Source organism: Triturus cristatus, chromosome 4_1 (genome assembly GCF_964204655.1).
Source record: "Triturus cristatus chromosome 4_1, aTriCri1.1, whole genome shotgun sequence".
Taxonomy (NCBI): domain Eukaryota; kingdom Metazoa; phylum Chordata; class Amphibia; order Caudata; family Salamandridae; genus Triturus; species Triturus cristatus.
In genome coordinates, this window is record NC_140585.1 from 1,015,069,600 (window position 1) to 1,015,087,885 (window position 18,286).

The 18,286-nt window shown below is 41.8% G+C and overlaps 1 protein-coding gene across 4 annotated transcripts in view; it reads left to right on the top strand.

The window, feature by feature from the left end:
* The window catches only part of PANX2 (pannexin 2), a 151,856-nt gene that overhangs the window by 32,463 nt on the left and 101,107 nt on the right, over positions 1-18,286 (top strand). For all 4 annotated transcript variants that reach the window (XM_085653941.1, XM_085653938.1, XM_085653940.1 and 1 more), the window contains one exon: positions 9,313-10,755. In XM_085653941.1, coding sequence (XP_085510067.1) covers positions 9,489-10,755 — 1,267 coding nt within the window. In that variant the 5' untranslated portion in view covers positions 9,313-9,488. The remainder of the gene's footprint in view (positions 1-9,312; positions 10,756-18,286) is intronic.

The following is an 18,286-nucleotide window of genomic DNA, read 5'->3' on the forward strand; positions in this document are numbered from 1 at the left end:
CATCAGGGTGAGAAATTCCCCAAGCATCTAACAACCCTCTAGAAGCAATAGCTTTATGGAAAGTCTTTTGCATTCTATTTGGGATGAATTTGGTTTGGGATTTCCGATCTAGGAAGGGGTCAAAGAGTTGGTTGCAGTCACCTCCCACAATCAGATTTTCTGGGGCGTGAGAAGAAAGGAGAGAGGAAAAATCATTCCAAAATGCTAAATCAATATTATTGGGACCATTGACGTTACAAATAGAAAATTGAGTATTGCTTACTTTAATATTCAGAAACAGCCATCTACCATTGTTTTCCTTAACCTCATTTAGCAAAAGAACATTTAACGATTTGTGAAATAAAATTACTACACCATTCTTGTTGTTAACTGCTGGAAAACATTTCCAACCCATAGTTTACATAAGGAGAGTAAATCTTGCTTCTTAAGGTGCGATCCTTGCAATAACTCTACTTGCCATTTCAATGTAGCAAGGTGGGATAATACACGTTGTTTTTTAACAGGATTACGAATACCCTTGACATTCCATGAAACCATACGTAGACCACTCATCAAAAAGTATATAAACAGTTATACAGAAATATGCATAAAACTGGAGGAAAAAAAAACATTTATCGGCAAACACCAGAATGATGGGTAATAATAAAAGTCTAAAGAGAAAGGCAAACCAACAAATACAAAAACAATAATAGACCAGAGAGTTTGAGAGTAAGAAATAAGAAATATAAAGAGAGAGAAAACAATCAACATAATGTTCAAGTCCATGCATGCAACGTGAAAAATAATAGAGAACCACGCGAAAAAGTTTGTAGACGGAAAAAAAAGCTGTATTAAACTGAAAAACAAAAAGGAAAGGAAAGAGGAGGAAAGTTATGAACAAACATACATGAAGCTTAGAATAAAAATAATATATGATAAGCAAAAACCAAAATGATAGATGATATTACCAGTCTTGAAAGAAAAGAATGTTGATATATAAAGAATCATTATAAAACCAAAGTATTTGAGAAGATAAGAGGTTAAAAATAGAAACGGGGACATAACAGTCAACAAATTTCCCTGAGCCATAAGTGCCAAGTGGAAAATAAAAAGGAACCACAGGAACAAGTTTGTGTATGAAAAGAAAAGCTGTATTGTATTGAAGAGACGAAAGGAAGGGAAAGGGGAGAGGAAAAAGGAAAAGAGGTAAGAAAAGGATAAGAAGAACAGGAGAAGAACACAGTCTCCTCATAAACGTATATGTAGCGAGGATGGCAAAAAGCCAAGAATCTTTAGCCATAGTGATCACGAACAGAAAGAACATTAAAGTGGACGGGGGTCGAGAATGACAAGAGTTGCCCCAAAGAAGAACACCGAGAATAAATTGGTGTAATGTCAACAAATAAAGGAAGAACAGTTAGTAAAAAAAAAAAAGAACATAATATACACAATGGAAGGGAACTTACCGAACATTAGGGAAGACAACGCAATGGAGCGGAGCACGAACAACAAGACAGGTGTTCAACCCGAACGAAGACAACATCGTCAAACACGGTATGGTTGGGAACCTGTGGAGTAAAAGAGAAAGAACTCATAAGAGAAACATTTAGGTTTTACTGAGTTCTATATCTTCTCCTTTATGCATGGGAATACATTTCTTGAGATCTGCAGGGTTCTCAAAGGTGTCTGTTCTTTCTTTATAAGTTACTTTGAAGAAGCAGGAATGAATGAGACCGTAGCGATCATTCATGGATCCCAGTGTGGGTCGGAGATCCGGAAATCCTTTCGACGTTTGTCTGTAGGCTTAGAGACGTCTTGACTGAAGAAATTTTTTTGACCTGACCAGAGCATCTGTTTATGTTGTTTAGCCGCACCAAGAGTCGCCATTAAATATGAATATAAAAGAAAGTAGGCAATCAATCATCATCATCATCTTTAGGCAATGATTCCACAAGGTTTGTTTGAGCCAATGCATTTAGAGGACCAATCCTATGCACCCTTCGCATGTTTAAGTCTAGAGATTTCGACAATCCGACAATTTGAGGAGTATGCATCTTCAAGAAAGTAATCATATCGGGGCCTTCAGAACTTTACGGACTACCATAAACTCTTAGAGTGTTGAGTCTGTATCGAATTTCCAAATCTTCTGTTGCTTTCTTCAGTTAAGCAACCTCCATAGATAATGTTTCCACTCAACATCTTGTGCGTCACTGATCCTTTGTTCTACATTTGTAAGCCTTGAGTCTAGACCAAACTATTACTCTTCAATTCTTTGAAGAGTCGCAGTGGTGTCTGACATGAAAGGTCGAATATTTCTCAGTTCATCCATGATATCCTCTATAGTCAAAGGAAGATATGATTTGTTTGGGAGGATGGATCTTTTTTCACTCTTTTATTGGTATTGCCGACAGAGTCTTTGCGACCATTAACATTAGACCCTGTAGACCCTTGAAGTTTGTTTCAATGTGTGGAATCCACGTATAGAACGGTTTGAGGAAATTTTAAGTGTTTTTCAGAGGAAAGCTATTGTAGGAAGAAAATAGCGCCAAAAAAACAGAGAAACAATGTCTCTCCACTAAAATGTATAGACCTTTAACAAAGCGCATGGAACATGAAATACAGCAGATTTGAGATTTGTTGCGCCAAAAGACAAAAGTGCACACTGTTTCTTGAGAGGGTAATGGAAACCAGGCTCACAAAATGGGCTCCAAAATAAGGAAGGTGCAGAGATGGAATATACCAAGCCGGCAGTTAGATAAAGTCAGGAGCAATGCACTTGCCGCTCAATTTCCAGAAGTCAAAGACATCAGAATACTGCTTCAAAATTTAAAGATGCTCTGTTCATAAATGACATACATTCCTGCGTCAGAAGTGACATCACCGTTCAAGAGAAGGCTTTCCCACAGGCAGAAGATAAATAACTAAAGAACTTGAGAAATACAAAAACATGTCTAATTCCATTATAGAACTCGCTCCAAATGGCTAAAAACAACCGACCAAAAGAGCATTCCAAGCGCGCGGACGCCTGAGAATGAGCGAGCCAGGCTAGCAAAATGGCAGCCGTAATGCAGGGCACCCCAGGAGCAGAAGAAAAGAAGAAACCAGTACTTAAATAGACCAATTAAAGGTCTAGAAACTTGCCTCTACGCTCCCGGGCGCCTCCGATGAAGTTTTCCATAATACGTGCGCCACACCACCGCATAAAGAGATCCCCGCGGGTCTGTCCGTTCCTCGGCGTTACGGAGTAGCTCACAGAGCGGCCATTTTGTTTAGCCGTCGCTGCCGAATCCTCTAGGTACCGTTTTAAAGAAACACTTGGCCCCAAGTTCAAGCCTTCACTGCATCTGTGCACACAGGGCCAGAGACGGCTACGTTAACAGCCAGAAAATATAGCACACCGCTGCAAACATTGCCTGCAATAGCCCAGTCAGCTAGGAAGGGAGATGCCCTGCTTCTCATCCTGCACTGCCCGCAGCAGCAGAACTGCACAAGTACCCGAGTTTGCTACCACTTTGCCCCCTGTAATATATTGCTCTCATGGAAGGTGGAGATAAGCGCGTGCCGCCCAGTGGCAACAGGCCACTATTGCGTGGCCAACACAATATAGAGGCTGCCAAGAGAGCGCCACATGCCCCTGTGGGCTGGGTATCCTTGAATGGGATAGACTGTGATCACCTGCTGAGAGAGAGCACCAAGTAGCACAAAGCTGCCCCGCCAAGAAAGCTGCCAAGACTACAGCAACAGCCAAGTTGAGTGAAACCAAAGGCAGCGCCCTGAAAGAGGAAAGGAATGCAAGGAGACAGCAGGTGCTACTATCTCAAGGGGCACAGAGACATTGCAATACTGAACCTAAGAGGGTCGAGAGAACGAAAGAGTCAATGGAGGAGAGCAGCACAAGCTAACGAATGACCAGCTACCAGCGATGGCTCAAGGTGCATTGGCCTGAGTGAAGGTGTCTGTTTGGCAGCCCATGTAATGAAAGAGCTCTCAGAGAAGAAGAACGGGAAAGGAAGAGGCCGCTTCAGCCGGCCACCCCAGCAACGAATGGTCACCGTTGGTCCACGAGCATGCCACACTGAGTGACTGACCTTGCCAAGCACACCTGCACTTGTGCAGGACCAAGTGCTGTGACAGCATAGTCTCAAGGTGCAAGCAGTGCGCCCTCAAGTGAAGAAAAAGCGAAGGAAGAAGAATGACCCTCCACCCATGGCAGGGAGCACCAAGAAGATCCCTGAGGGAAGGGACAGGACCTGTGAGAGGTTCACAAGTAGAAAGAAGACCCGTGAGAGGTCTGCGAGGAGAAGAGTCATGTTCTACCAACAGAACAAGAGTCAGGTCTTACATATAAGACAGGACGTGACCAGGGAGGTCACTGTGAAGAGAAGGTCACAGCGAGAGGCCTGGTCAGGACGCAGAGGAGAAGAGAATCAGTCCTAGAAACAGGACTTGACCTGAAAGGTCCATGTGAAGTGCATGTCACATCGAGAGGCCTGGTCAAAAGGGAGAAGAGCTTAACTTGATGCCACATCATGGAAGAGCCAAGGAGAAGGTTGTGGCAAGATGTCACAATGCTATGTCGTGAAGAAGAAGAGGAAAGTAGAGAAGAAGAGTGGTGATGCCACATCACATGAAATAGCTATGAGCTAAAGAGGGTGGCACGAGGCCACAGTACTACATCGCAAAGAAGAAAATAAAAGAAGGAGAGAAAAGAGTGTGATAGACCCATCACACAGGAGATCACTGACAGTCATCAGTAGTTGTCATCGTTGTCAGGTGGGTCATTAGAACCAACTAAATAACACCAAACATCCAGCGTGGAGCACTATGTCTTAGAAACACCTGGAGAGTAACAGTGCGTCCCTGATGTCGTGAGAGTCTGGCTCCCCAGAAGCCATCTGATATACCCAGTGAACTTGAATCCTGCTGAAGAGAGCATACTCAACCATTTCTACTGTCCACCTTTGGGGTTGGTGGAGAGACTTGGATGTGGTCCTGTTCAGACTTCCTCAGTGACCGCGGTCGTGTGGCCTATAAGAGGCTCTGAACAATCCACATAGGTCCGTGGCAATCCAGGGGCAAGGGCCTCAAGAGAATTCCAGTGAGAGGGGAATCCTGACAAGAGAGATGTGTCTGCAGCCACTCCACAACAAACACCGGGAGGCATTGAGGTCGTGAAGGGAGACTGGTTATCTAAAGACTATCTAGCAGATGCCTGTGCGCCTGAGGCCTGATGGCAAGCGTACACAGACTCTGAGACATCCACCCTTGCAGCGTAACGAGTGACTCGTATGTGGTCCTGTTGGCAGTTCCCCAGTGGCCCCTTTGTGTGCGGCCTGGGAGAGATACCGCACAGTCCAGACACTCCTATGGAAGCCCAGTAATAAGGGCCTCAAGGACGCCCTGCGTGAAGGGCTCCTGGCAAGATACGGAAGTCTGAAACTGCTCCACCCATGGGTACTGAGAAGCACCACAGGCTCCGAGGAAGACTCTCAACCACCAAACTGTCATCTTCTGTCGTTGCAGGTTGGCCATCCATGGAAACAGGGCGTTTTCAAAGATATCTCTGCAGCGGACTCCACCACTGCTCCTGATGCACTCCCAGTTTGAACTATTAAAGTAACTCCAACACCAAGAGAGCAGGCGGAACTGAACAATATTGTAGGGGGGAACTGTAACCCCAGAGAAATGTGGTTGCGAGATCCAGTACTGTCCTGCGGACTGCCTGAAGAGACTCAGTGGTGCTTTGTTTTGTTGTTTCAATTTTTCCTACAGGTTGGAATTGTTTCTTTTCAATAAAGTTTGGGAGAGATGTAGTGATGTGCTGGACACGTTCTAGTGTTTCAGCATATGCCCTATGTAACCAGCCTCTCCCCGAGGGCTGGCCTCTACACTAACCCCACACCCCTCCATCACTGGTGTCACCGGTCAGGTGACCCTGCCAATAAAAGGGGCCAGGCACAGGTGCCCTGGGCTAGTACCAGTTACCCCAACTATGTGTCTTTGCTGTCACTTGCATGGCTGCATGAGGGCCTAGGGCCCTAAACATTACAGCCATCACGGTCTTCAAAACAAGCTGAATCATTTACAAGGCCATCACAACCAGTACCCCTGCTTATGCAGACAATCTCACTATCTCTGGTGGCTCTTGGCACTCCCATATGTAGGCCACCATCAGTCGGAAGCCTAGGAAATCTAAAAATGTCAAAAACAAAAGCAGCATTACTTTTGAATCTATGCATCCAGGTTCTGGAATACCATCCCTGTATCCATAAGGACTGCCCTAACTCTGTTCAAATTTAGAAAAGAGTTTACTACAAATCTCTTTAAAGAACACTACATCAAAATGGAGTAAGAGTTCGGTTTATTCGGTTTACTATAAGGTACTTGGATCAAGATGCCAGGTTCTGCCTGTCATGCCACTTTGAGACACTTGAGTGCGCCCCCGTCCTCTCTGTTCTGAATGGACCGTTGGCTATTTCGAAACCTATGCTGGACCCAGTGGGGTTTGTGTCCTAATATGAATTGAGTTAAAGCATTCCCATGTGTACAAGTGGCAGAATACCATTTTCGTACTGTTTTCAGACGTTGTTAAATAATACAAATAATAGTAATAACAATAGTAGTAATACATATTATTATTATCATCTCCAGGCATTATTGCCCTTTAAAAATAGTTTTTTAACCATAGCAAGAACTATCGAAATGAATTATAGATTTGAAATAAATGGGCCTTTAAATGCAGCCTCAAGTGCACTGTATAAAAATATCTTGATGATCAGGCCACTAAGTTCCCGTAACCCGCATTGGGGGACTAACACTAGCTTGACCACTCATAACTGGTGGAAGACTTCTTCCTTACTTCAGCGGAATGACTATAGTTCGCTGCCCTGTGGCACACTCTGCCTTCCCTATGCAGGCTGAGTCCCATCACTTCTGTAGCTGGGTGGATACTGTTTTCCAAAAACATCTGTCTTCAGGTCAACTGTTTTCTGGCCACTTAACCCTGGCTGATCTCAGCTGGAATATCATCTTCCTTGAGCAGCGCCAGTACAATTATGACATATACCAGAAGCTCTGTGAACAGCAACTTCTAACTAGTCCAAATCCAATAAGTTTGAAATATAACGTTATTTTAACTCAAGATCTAATTACACTGTGCAAATCCCCTCCTAATGAATTTGTTTGCCACAATCTGTTTAAGTATAAGAGTTTCTTAGATTTGTACCAAAAGCATGGAGCTTGATTAGTAAAAAACAAAAACTTATATACATTTATTCACAAATCTTAACCCATTACGTTTATATTAGTTTTAATGTAATGTTAAAAGTTTATATCCAATTATCATATATGATGTATTTTTATTTGTTGACCTCAGTTGAGGTCCGATTCAAATAAAATTTTGAATTTGATTTTTTTTTTTTAAACTAGTCAAAGGGATTGGCTACTAAATTTGAACACAAAGGCTCCAATTTACTGAGGGTTTTGTGGTGCTATGCAATTGTGTACTTGCCCCACAGGCTTTTAGAATAGTAGGTAGAGCGACCCAATACTTTGCATCCCTTTGTGTCACGCAAGCGCCCACGGAAAACCTAGTAAATAACCCTAGAGGGTTTTAAGTTGGTTTGCATTCCTGTGGTGGCATCTGCCGATGGTCGCTAGAAAGGGATGGGGCGAGGGAAGGCTTCTCACTGCCTTACATGTCAATTTATATATGGCATCATTGAATGAATTGCTGTTCACCGAAAAGCGGATGGAAGTGCAACTAAGCCTGAATAACTGTTTCTTGACCTATTTAATGATGGTATTATAATTACCCGTATTTCTCCAGACAGCAGGAAATCTAGTTTCTCACTGTGGGAGCTGGGGACCTCACTCAGGAGTATGCTGTTATATCATTCTCAGGACATTTTATATTTATTTGTCCGGTCTTTCAAAAAATAACTTTAAGACTACTGCATATGTTATATATTGCTACCTAGACAATATGAGATTATTGTTAGGAAATAATGATAGAGACCTGCCTAGTCTCTGTGGGTAAACGGGGGAAGCTGGGATGTTGATTTAAAATGCGGATTGTTATAAATAGGTTTAAAATAGCTCAATAAAAATATAAAAAAACACTGTCGTATATGGTTCAGCATGTGTGCGCCTCCACCCTAAGTTCCCATTGAGGCGTCCAATGGGAAAAAAAATGATTGCTTGAGATATTTATTAATTAAAATTTAAGGACTGGAAATGATTGCATGACAAGTGCCGTTCAAGCCGTATGTGCTGAAAAACTCCACACGACAACCACAACATCCACAACTGACTTGGTACCTTGTGTTGCATGTGGCTTCAAAAGTTTGCTGATCACACAGGAAAACGTGTGTTTCTGTGATGAATCTGCAATGAAAACAGTTATTTAATTCCTGATGATTACTTACATAAACCACTTAGATCTACATGGCTAAACTCATTTATGTGTTAGAAGGGTTTGTAAGTTACTCGTGGTAAAAGATCAATTTGATCAGTTACAAATGGTTGTTACTATATCCAGTTGCTTGCTTATGCATTTATTTAGACCCAACTGTAACCTGCAGGCATAAAACACCCGGGCGTAAACAATATTTGAGCTGCGTATCAGGTGTGTTTTAGTCCCTGTTTTACAAGTCAATTAAACAAAATTAAACTGAAGGCACCGAAGCAGTCTTTGCACCCAAAAATACCAATAGAATAAACCTGCTGGTAAAGCTCATGTAAAAAACGCACACAACTGAAATTTTCGCTCAGCTTTTAATCCGCAGTAATGCAAAAACAGAAACAAAAAGATGAGCACCTGTTTTTTTGTTTTTTCAGTTGCACCTGGAAGTAAATGATCCCAATAAGGTTTTGTGCGATTGCTAGATAGAAAATTCCATTTGATTTAAATTCAGTTTAGGAAACTCCCAGTCGATTCAGTTGCCATATTGACATAGATTTTTTTTCTGTTGCTGTTGTTGCATATTTGCAGCCGTTAGTTTCAGGTCGTATTTTCACATAACTATGAGTGTTTTTCTCTTTTTTTCCGTTGTGCACTTATGGTGCAGTTGGATCAGTCAGAAACCATTTGTAAATTGCTAACTAGGATTTCCACTTGGTGTAATTATCTTTGAACTTTGGAGCTTACATAAATTGGTTTTTTTGTGCTTGCTAATTGACCAACAGATTGTTAGATGTCATAATGTTACAGATTGTGATAACTTGGTAATGGCCTTCTTAAAGGCACACGATGTCAATAATAAAACTGTTTATTGAATACAGACTATTGGTAGGCTAATTCTACATCAGTGATTTGTTTTCTCTGTTATGCAGAGGAGCCGATATACTGCTACACACCACATAATTTCACCCGCGACCAAGCCTTATACGCAAGGGGATATTGTTGGACAGAACTCAAAGACGCCTTGCCCGGAGTGGACATCAGCCGCTGGCCCTCCTTATTTGAACACAAATTCCTTCCATATGCACTGCTTGCCTTCACTGGCATCATGTACATCCCTGCTCTGGGCTGGGAGTTCCTGGCCTCCACCCGCTTGACATCCGAGCTCAATTTTTTACTTCAGGAGATTGACAACTGCTATCACCGCGCAGCAGAGGGCCGCGCGCCAAAGATAGAGAAACAGATTCAGTCCAAAGGTCCTGGAATCACAGAGAGAGAGAAGCGTGAGATAATCGAGAATGCTGAAAAAGAGAAAAGCCCAGAGCAAAACCTCTTTGAGAAGTACCTGGAAAGAAGAGGGAGCAGTAACTTCTTGGCCAAGCTCTACCTTGCCCGTCACCTTTTCATTGTCTTTTTAAGCATCATTCCAATATCCTATTTGAGCTTCTATTATGCAACGCAGAAGCAGAATGAATTCACGTGCGCACTGGGAGAGCCTCCAGATAAAATAAGCAGCTCAAAGCTGCACATCGGGGTAAACTGCAAATTGCCTTCTGTCCAGCTGCAGCGGATAATTAGTTGCGTAGATATTGGCCTTCTCTGCTTCATGAACTTAATCATCCTTGTGAACTTAATCCAACTGTTCATATTTCGTAAGTCAAACTTTATATTTGACAAACTCAACAAAGTGGGGATAAAGACTAAGAAACAATGGCAAAAGTCCCAGTTTTGTGATATTAACATTCTTGCAATGTTTTGCAACGAGAATAGGGATCACATCAAATCGCTGAACCGTTTGGATTTCATCACCAATGAAAGTGATCTGATGTACGATAATGTGGTACGCCAGCTGCTGGCAGCCCTGGCCCAGTCGAACTACGATGCCACGCCAACCATGAGAGACTCAGGCACGCAGACTGTGGATCCTAGCGTTGATCCAGCCGACATTGATGTCAATGAGCAGCTCATCATAAAAAGACCTCGAAAGAAGATGAAATGGATGCCAAGCACTAACACCCTACCCCAGCCGTTCAAGGAGCAGATAGCCATAATGAAAACTGAAAACAGCAAGCCCGACAAGCCGAAGCCTGTGCGGCGGAAAACTGCAACGGACAGTCTTGTAGCTCCCTTGCTAGAATCCAGCTCTAAATCTTCTCCACCAACATTGCCTCATAAAAGTGAGCCAAACGTCACCTCATCTGGGGGCTCAGATAAGAAGAACGCCCGACACTTTTCTTTAGATGTGCACCCTTATATCCTCAGCAATAAGAAGCCCAAGGCAGAGATCCACAAGAGCGCCCCAATACCTACTCTAGGAAACCAGGAGAGTGGGTTCGATGAGAACATTGTCGTCCACGTTTCAGCTTCTATCAAAGGTATAGTATCTCAGATTCAAGTGCCTCTCTGGCACCTACCAGTATTGTACTGAATGTTGCTTGCCTGTATTTCTCCTTAACTAAACTGAATTTATGTTTCAATAAGTATGACTTTATCTATTTCTTCATTTGAGTGTTTGTTGATGTATGACAAACTCTAATAAGGAAATATCATACGTAATGTCACAACATTAATGCAGGGGGTGTTCGATATGTCTTGATTCAGGCCTAGTGTGGCAATCCTTGGTGAACTGACTCTCCACAAACTCAAGTCACACAGCTTTTTTATGTGATTTGAGTTTCAAGGAACTCTACCTGACCTAAGTTCCATTAATTATTAGGGGAGCTGTAACTTTCTTTCATATTTACTACTGGCTTGGAGCTGTGGAGGTTTCCTGTTTGGAACCTGTGAGTTCAGGAGTGATTGCCTGTAAAAACCTTGCTAGATGATTGATGATGGAGGCTCGGCAGGAAACTCATGTTGGTAAGTTTTTGAGGCCAACTTTGATGGAAAGGGAGACAAAATTACTTTTGAGTCTGACTGATACTGTAGTGCACGTTGTAGCTCTGGGGCGGGGTGCAATGATTTGAACATTTTAGTTTTTGGGGCTTTTTTTCAAAAGGAGCTCGATATGTACTTCTTATGTTTTGTTTTCTGTGCTGCAATTGTTTATAAAACACTATCTAGGATAACGTTATTTGCTTTACATTATTTTTCTGTGGCACTGTATCTGTGGATGAGTTTACTTTTCTCTCTAGTTGTACCATGTGAAACGTGGGTAAGCGCATCTAGTCCTTTGTTTTCCTTTTCATTTGGGACTTGTAGTCCTGTTTGTATAATGTAAAAATCAGACTCCAAGTGCTACTTTCAAGGGAACGGATGACTACTCAAGACTTTGTGACACCCCCAGTCATGCTGGCTGTTTATCCAACATCACGTTGTATGCTGTCAGTTTCAAGTCCATACTTCTATCGGGTGAACAAAACTACAGGTCCCAGAATGCAACTTGTTATTACTTAAAAACAGAAGTGACTGAATGAAGCACACATGGCATGAACGCAGCTTTTATGCAGATAGTTATCCTTTTGTAACATGTTGTCAACTCCGATGATCAATCACATGTAATATAGCACTGAATTGTTTTGCATTGTATGTTTTTTTTTTACATGAATGGCACAATTATTTTCTAATGTGTCAGGCGCCCCTGCCAGATGGGAGGTGCTCACTATTTTAATTACAAACTTCCTTTGTAAGTAAAGTTTGACAGGAAATAGCGTCAAGGTTCTCTGGGCCAATCATGTAAGCACTGATCAATTAGGCTGCTGATTGAGGTAGATGCAGTTAAAGATGCAATTCGCCCTCTGGAAGGACTTCATCAGGGATTATGTATTTCTTTGCAGCAATATCACATCAAAGTCTAAGTGAGAGGGAATCGGTTCTCCCAGAGATTCTTGGAACACACGTATTGCTCCTATATTATCTTAAAACAATAACTGAAAGTCATATATTAATAATGCAGCTTAATATAGACACCCCATTAGGTTCTGTAAGCTCAGATGGGGTAATACGATGCACCACCATGTCAAGTACCTTCTTCCGAGTAAGAAGTCCTTTCAGAAGACGAAACGCGTTGGCTGGGCTGTTTCATTGATGATTTGAAGAATAATGAAGAGAATTGTTTTGAGACATGCCACCCCCTACTGCAGCAGCTGCACTGGCTCCCAATCAAACAGAGAATCAGGTTCAAAGGTCTCTGCATTGCTCATAAAGCCATCCAAAGCCGGGCCCCAGCTTACATTAAGGAACGCATCATAAACTATGTGCCATGGCATACCCTTCGATCGTTTGATGCTGGCCTTTTGGCCTGCCCCCGCTTCAATACATCCTCCAAAAGGGGCAGAGCCTTTTCCGCAATGATCCCTCAACTCTGGAACAGGCTGCCGGAAAGCCTTCGCAGGGAACCCACCCTTCTTCCATTGAGGAAAAAACTTAAAAAGCTTCTTTTTACTGAAGCGTGGGGCACAACCTAGGCCAAGTTTCGGTGCATGTACATACGGATATGGTAAGGTTAGGCTCTCTCTCACAGCGCTAAGAGACCTGCCGGTGATTATGCGCTCTAGAAGTCCCAATTAACATTAACTTCTTACTATGGCTCCCATGTTATGTTGGTCTTGGAGAAGAGTATATTGGGATTGACACCATAGAATTATGTGTTCTTCGTGAAAGGAGAAGAAAAAAAGAGAACAAGCTCTGTAATACAATTGTTGAACTCTTGAGACACTCCCTTTTTGTGTTTTTGTCGGTTTCAATTGTATTTATGGGTGTTGAGTAGTTTGACCATTAGAGGGTGAGTGCCTACAACTATTACCAAGCAAGACAAGCATTTGTGCGGCCATTCATAGCCATAAGTACTCTTGCTTTGGGATCATTTGCAGTGATAGAAGTATTCAGTCCTATATTTGCTTCAGATTTCTACTCCAGTCATGATTCTAATAATTAAAGTAATGGACCTAGTTTGATTCAGTCAAGCCAGTGTCCGCCGGGTGATTTGCTAGTTCTTTGCTAAATGAGTTGTCAAGGACGTGCATCTCAAATAATACTCATAAAAACACTGGAAATCTTTGCTTATTTCTGTTTTTCAATTATGAACCTCTACAAAGAACATCCACAGTCTCTGGTAAACATTTGGATTAGCCGGTTTTAATTGCGAGGATACCAGCCAGAAATAGGGGCTCAGCTACTTTTGGGGCTGCAGGTGCAGTCACTCTGGAGCCAAGACCCCTGAGGGATCCATCAAACCAGGTAACGGTTGTCTTTTACTACCCCAACAACAATTGAAGGGGGCTTTTTGTTTGTTTGCACAAAGGCCCATGACATCCTTCCTATGTTAGTGTCCAGAAACATTATTTGCGGCCATACAGTATTCCCGAACCTTATCGGGTCCTTAGTGTTTTACTCAACAACGGTTATAGTTGAAGACCTCTTTCTTCTTTTTGACTTGTTTTCCATTTTTCCCAATTTACGTTGGGCATTACAACAGAGATCTTTACTTAAACCACACAAACATTGACTGGTCCAACTGAAACACGCTCACCCCTCATTCCACGTACAGTAGTGCTTAAAAATGGGAATGTAGATTAATTTTAAACTTTCCTTTTTGTTCCTTTCTTCATGGGAAATGTGCTTTCGTGAAAACATCCTCCAATCCTCGCCTATCCTGTAAAAAAGAGAAATATTGGCATACGTTCTCTTCCTTAGTATATTTATACTTGCTGTAATGACGTATGTCATATAGTCTTGGGGAACAATAAAGAGATTTATGAATAAATACTTCCCCCTCAGCCAGCAGCTGGATTAACTTTCTCCACAACGTCCTGTATCTGCATCACTATATCACTCTAGGATGGAATCCACCCGGGCAGGACTCCAAATACACCGTGCCTTTAAATAACAAAACAAGAAGGACAAAAGAGGTAAAGCTAACCCTACTAAAGAACAGACATCGAACCAGAACTCAAACATGTGAAAATTGCTGAATATACAGGAGCACACATGGGTAATATTACAGATAAAACTATAATGAATAGTAGTTTACACCTTTTTTTATACATAAAAAGAGAGAGCTCTAAAAAATTGAAAGCTGCTTGGGAACTCGTGATAGCGGGGATATCTCTCAAAATGAAGCAAAGTCTCGTAGATATGCCTGCCTCCGAGACCCTCTTTCCCACCATCACAGGTTCCAATTTCCAACAAATACGCTGAAGACCCTGTCATTTACCGGGTTCAGCCCAGGACCACCAATGCTACTTTCTTTACTCCCTGTTACTCAATCAACCCGATGCTCACAAAACCAATTCAAGTTCCAAAAGCTATAATCCTTGATTTTCACTGCATTTCTTTTAACAACTTGGTAACTCACTGTGGTTTGGTAAACAACTAGGACCAATTCACATTTCCAGTGAGAGCTTGAATTCTCACTATCGCCCAGATTCACAATAACCACTTTTGTTGCATTCTTCCTATCATACCAGTATTTCCCTTGAAGTTCCAACTCTTTTCACCTCCATCCACTATTAACCTACACATCCCTCTCTTGTGCCATCTCATCCACCCAGGAGAAAGTTTTGTGTCAGGTCTCCTCCTGTTGAATAACTCAAATGGTGACATACCAGCTGACATGTGAGCCATCAGTCTTTTATGTAACTGTGCTCACCAAGACAAACCATTCATTCTCATCAATGGTATTCTCTCTTTCTTTGTATTATTTAATCACTCTACTTCTTCATTGGTTACCAGTACAGAGAAAATGTCTTACATTGAGTCCCACATCCTTTAATAAAAAGGTCCAACTTCTTAGAACAGAACTGTGCTTCATTATCACTCAAAATCACCTCTGGAAAACTGAATTTGTAAAAGACCCCTTCCAAAAACTTATGTATGCTCCGAGAATTAATGTGTAACAAAACACAAGGGCACCCAAAGGAATTACACAGGGACCTTCGGAGGTTACATGTTACAGGAAACAGTGGTCCCTGAAAACGAAGGGATTAGTAATACAATGAATATAGCCAAAGTTGGTTCTATATTGCAGCCAGTGTCCAGCCGGACAAAGGCACCTTTAATAAGTTGAAGTGCTTAACACTAATCCAGAGAATTCTAAGTACAATCTTAGTGGGATACAAGCCTGTATCCTGAGACTTACATATCGTAAGGACAATATGTGAAAGACGTTCAGGTAATTTCAAGGATGTTTCTATCTGAAAAATATATAGAGTAGCGAAACATCATATACTGTCACCTTCACAATACGTTATATACAAAGGATAGAATGTGTAAGGTAGACAACTGTGTCGACGGCGTTTCGATCCATATCAGGGGGATATCGGATCATCATCAGGACTAATCAATTAAATTGCCCATGTTCAAAAGCCTCGCTGATCGAAATTGAAAAAGTCTTTCGTTTTTACGTTATCCGAGCGAGTCGCAATTGACGTGGCCACGGAATTCCATTCTCTCACCACCTTGAGACGAACAGCAATTCGTACCGTGACCTGTACTCCCGGAATCCCTAACCGGTAGGCATTGCCCTACCATCTCTGTACTTATACACGCGTCCCCTTGGACTATTCCGGTTTCGCTACCCGTCATAGACGCCCCCCCTAATAACCAAGACTTCAATTTCGATCACCGAGGCTTTTGAACATGGGCAATTTAATTGATTAGTCCTGATGATGATCCGATATCCCCCTGATATGGATCGAAACGCCGTCGACACAGTTGTCTACCTTACACATTCTATCCTTTGTATATAACGTATTGTGAAGGTGACAGTATATGTATCAGATGTTTCGCTACTCTATATATTTTTCAGATAGAAACATCCTTGAAATTGCCTGAACGTCTTTCACATGTTGTCCTTACGATATGTAAGTCCAAGAATTAATGTCACTCGCCTGCAAATCATTGGACCCCTAGATAATAAGCCTGTTATCACAAATAGGGAGTGGTGTACTACCTCCCTAAAGTCCCCACAATATTCAACGCCATACCTGCTACTGTTTGTAAATCAAGGTACAGCACTGCTTGAGAATAGTATAGTTTTTAAGAATTGTATTGCTGTTGCAGCACTCCCCACAATCTCTAACAGCTCCCTCTAGTTCCAAGTCAAGATCCAGCCACCAAACGTCCCATTGTACCTCCTCTTGCTCTTCATCACACCTATATGCCCTTCGTGGACTGGATCAATAACCTTCCCTTAAAGGAAACAGGAGATACCAATCATCTCCCCCTAAAGAACAAATCCTCCTTCTCCGATAACTCATCCCTGATCCGCTTATATAGTTTAAGGTCTAAATTCTCTTTCACTTAAGGATTATCAAATGACTCAAAACGTCTACTGAGGCACACTCCTTTACTACTTCTGCTCATTATTACTCTTCAGACACCACCACATTGTTTATGACACAAACATTATCCATTAGCCAAACAACATCCTCCCTCCTACATCTCTTTCTGCAACTGTGACCAATCTTGACAGGCATTCTGCTTCATTGCTGTTGTTGCTCCCAGAATGTATTCAATGTTAAATGTGTATTCTTGTAGACTTACTACCCTCTTTTGTAGTCTAGCTGACTTTGCATCTAAAACTGTATTTACACAACTTTCCCTCAGGTTTGTTATCTGATTTAAATGTGAATACCTCACACGAGAAAAAAGTATGAAACCTGTAAATGGCCAAGCTGCCCTCAAATCTTCCTTCTGAGTTGGAACCATCTTAATGACCCAGATGTAAGAGCTATGGTTCTTTCATCCTTATTGGTCCTTTTGCCCAAATGCTCCTAGTCCCTTTGAACTGGCATTGGTAAGAACAATGGTCTCTCTTTAGGGCGCAAACACCTACAAACTAGGTGTTTTTTCTAAGTCCTTGGTGAATTCAGCTGACTTCCATGTTCCTCTTGATCAGCTCCCTCTTGATTATAGTTTACTTTGGTAATCTCTCAATTGATTTTTATAGAATTCAACCACACCTAGAAAGAAGACTACTTGTTCCTTATTTCTCTGTGTCAGTGTATATATCACTGATGGTTCCTACTAAGTCATTTTTGATCTTAGTCCGAGGAAGATGTGCAATGTCCCAAATAGCAAATCCTTCCCTTCCAAAGCTACATTTATTTACTCTCACATCCATGCTATTTTCACTGAATCTCCCAAGTACTGGTCTAACTCTCTTAATGTGCTGTTGCCAATAACTCTCATCAACTAGTAATTAATTTTGGAAGAACCTAACACATTCTAAATCCCCAACATAAATGTCACCTGTCTCTGAAATACCAAGGCTGCAGAAACCAGCCCACAGAGCAGTTTTACTAATTTATAATTTTCAATGGGCATTACAAATGCAGTAAGATCTTATGACTTCTCAAGCAGCCAAATCTGATGGTACGAAGAGGCCAAATTTAAGCTGTAGAAGATTTTTGTCTCGTCAATGAAAACATAATTTCCAAAGTGCATTGCTGTCGATGCATAATAGGATACGGCTACACCGTGCTTGATGTCCTTTTGGATGATTTGACATTTCCCCACCCTTTTCGCCAATGTAATGAAGCAGATCACAGCGTCTTAGGGAACAAGATAGAGCTATATTAAGAAGCATCTCTGCCATGGCCAGTAGCATCACTGTCTCCAGAATGTCCTGCAGCTACATCACTATTACACACTAGAATAAAATCCCACAGTTTGAGATTCCAGAAATAGCATACTTGCATGCTTAGAGGTTGAAAAAAATATTAACATTTTAAACATTTCTTTTTTCTTGTTTTTTCTATTCATGAAAAGAAACATGCATTTCTATGAAAAGGTTTTATTGCCCCCCACACCTGGCCCAGAGCACTTTCAATTTACAGTTACAGAGACCAGGTAAAAGGATGATCTACAGACAAAATAAGTTATGTGAAACTGGTAATGTCTAGAGTCTGTAATAGCAGAGTTGTAGGCTGAAAGCTTACTGGACGAGATGAAACTTCACAAACT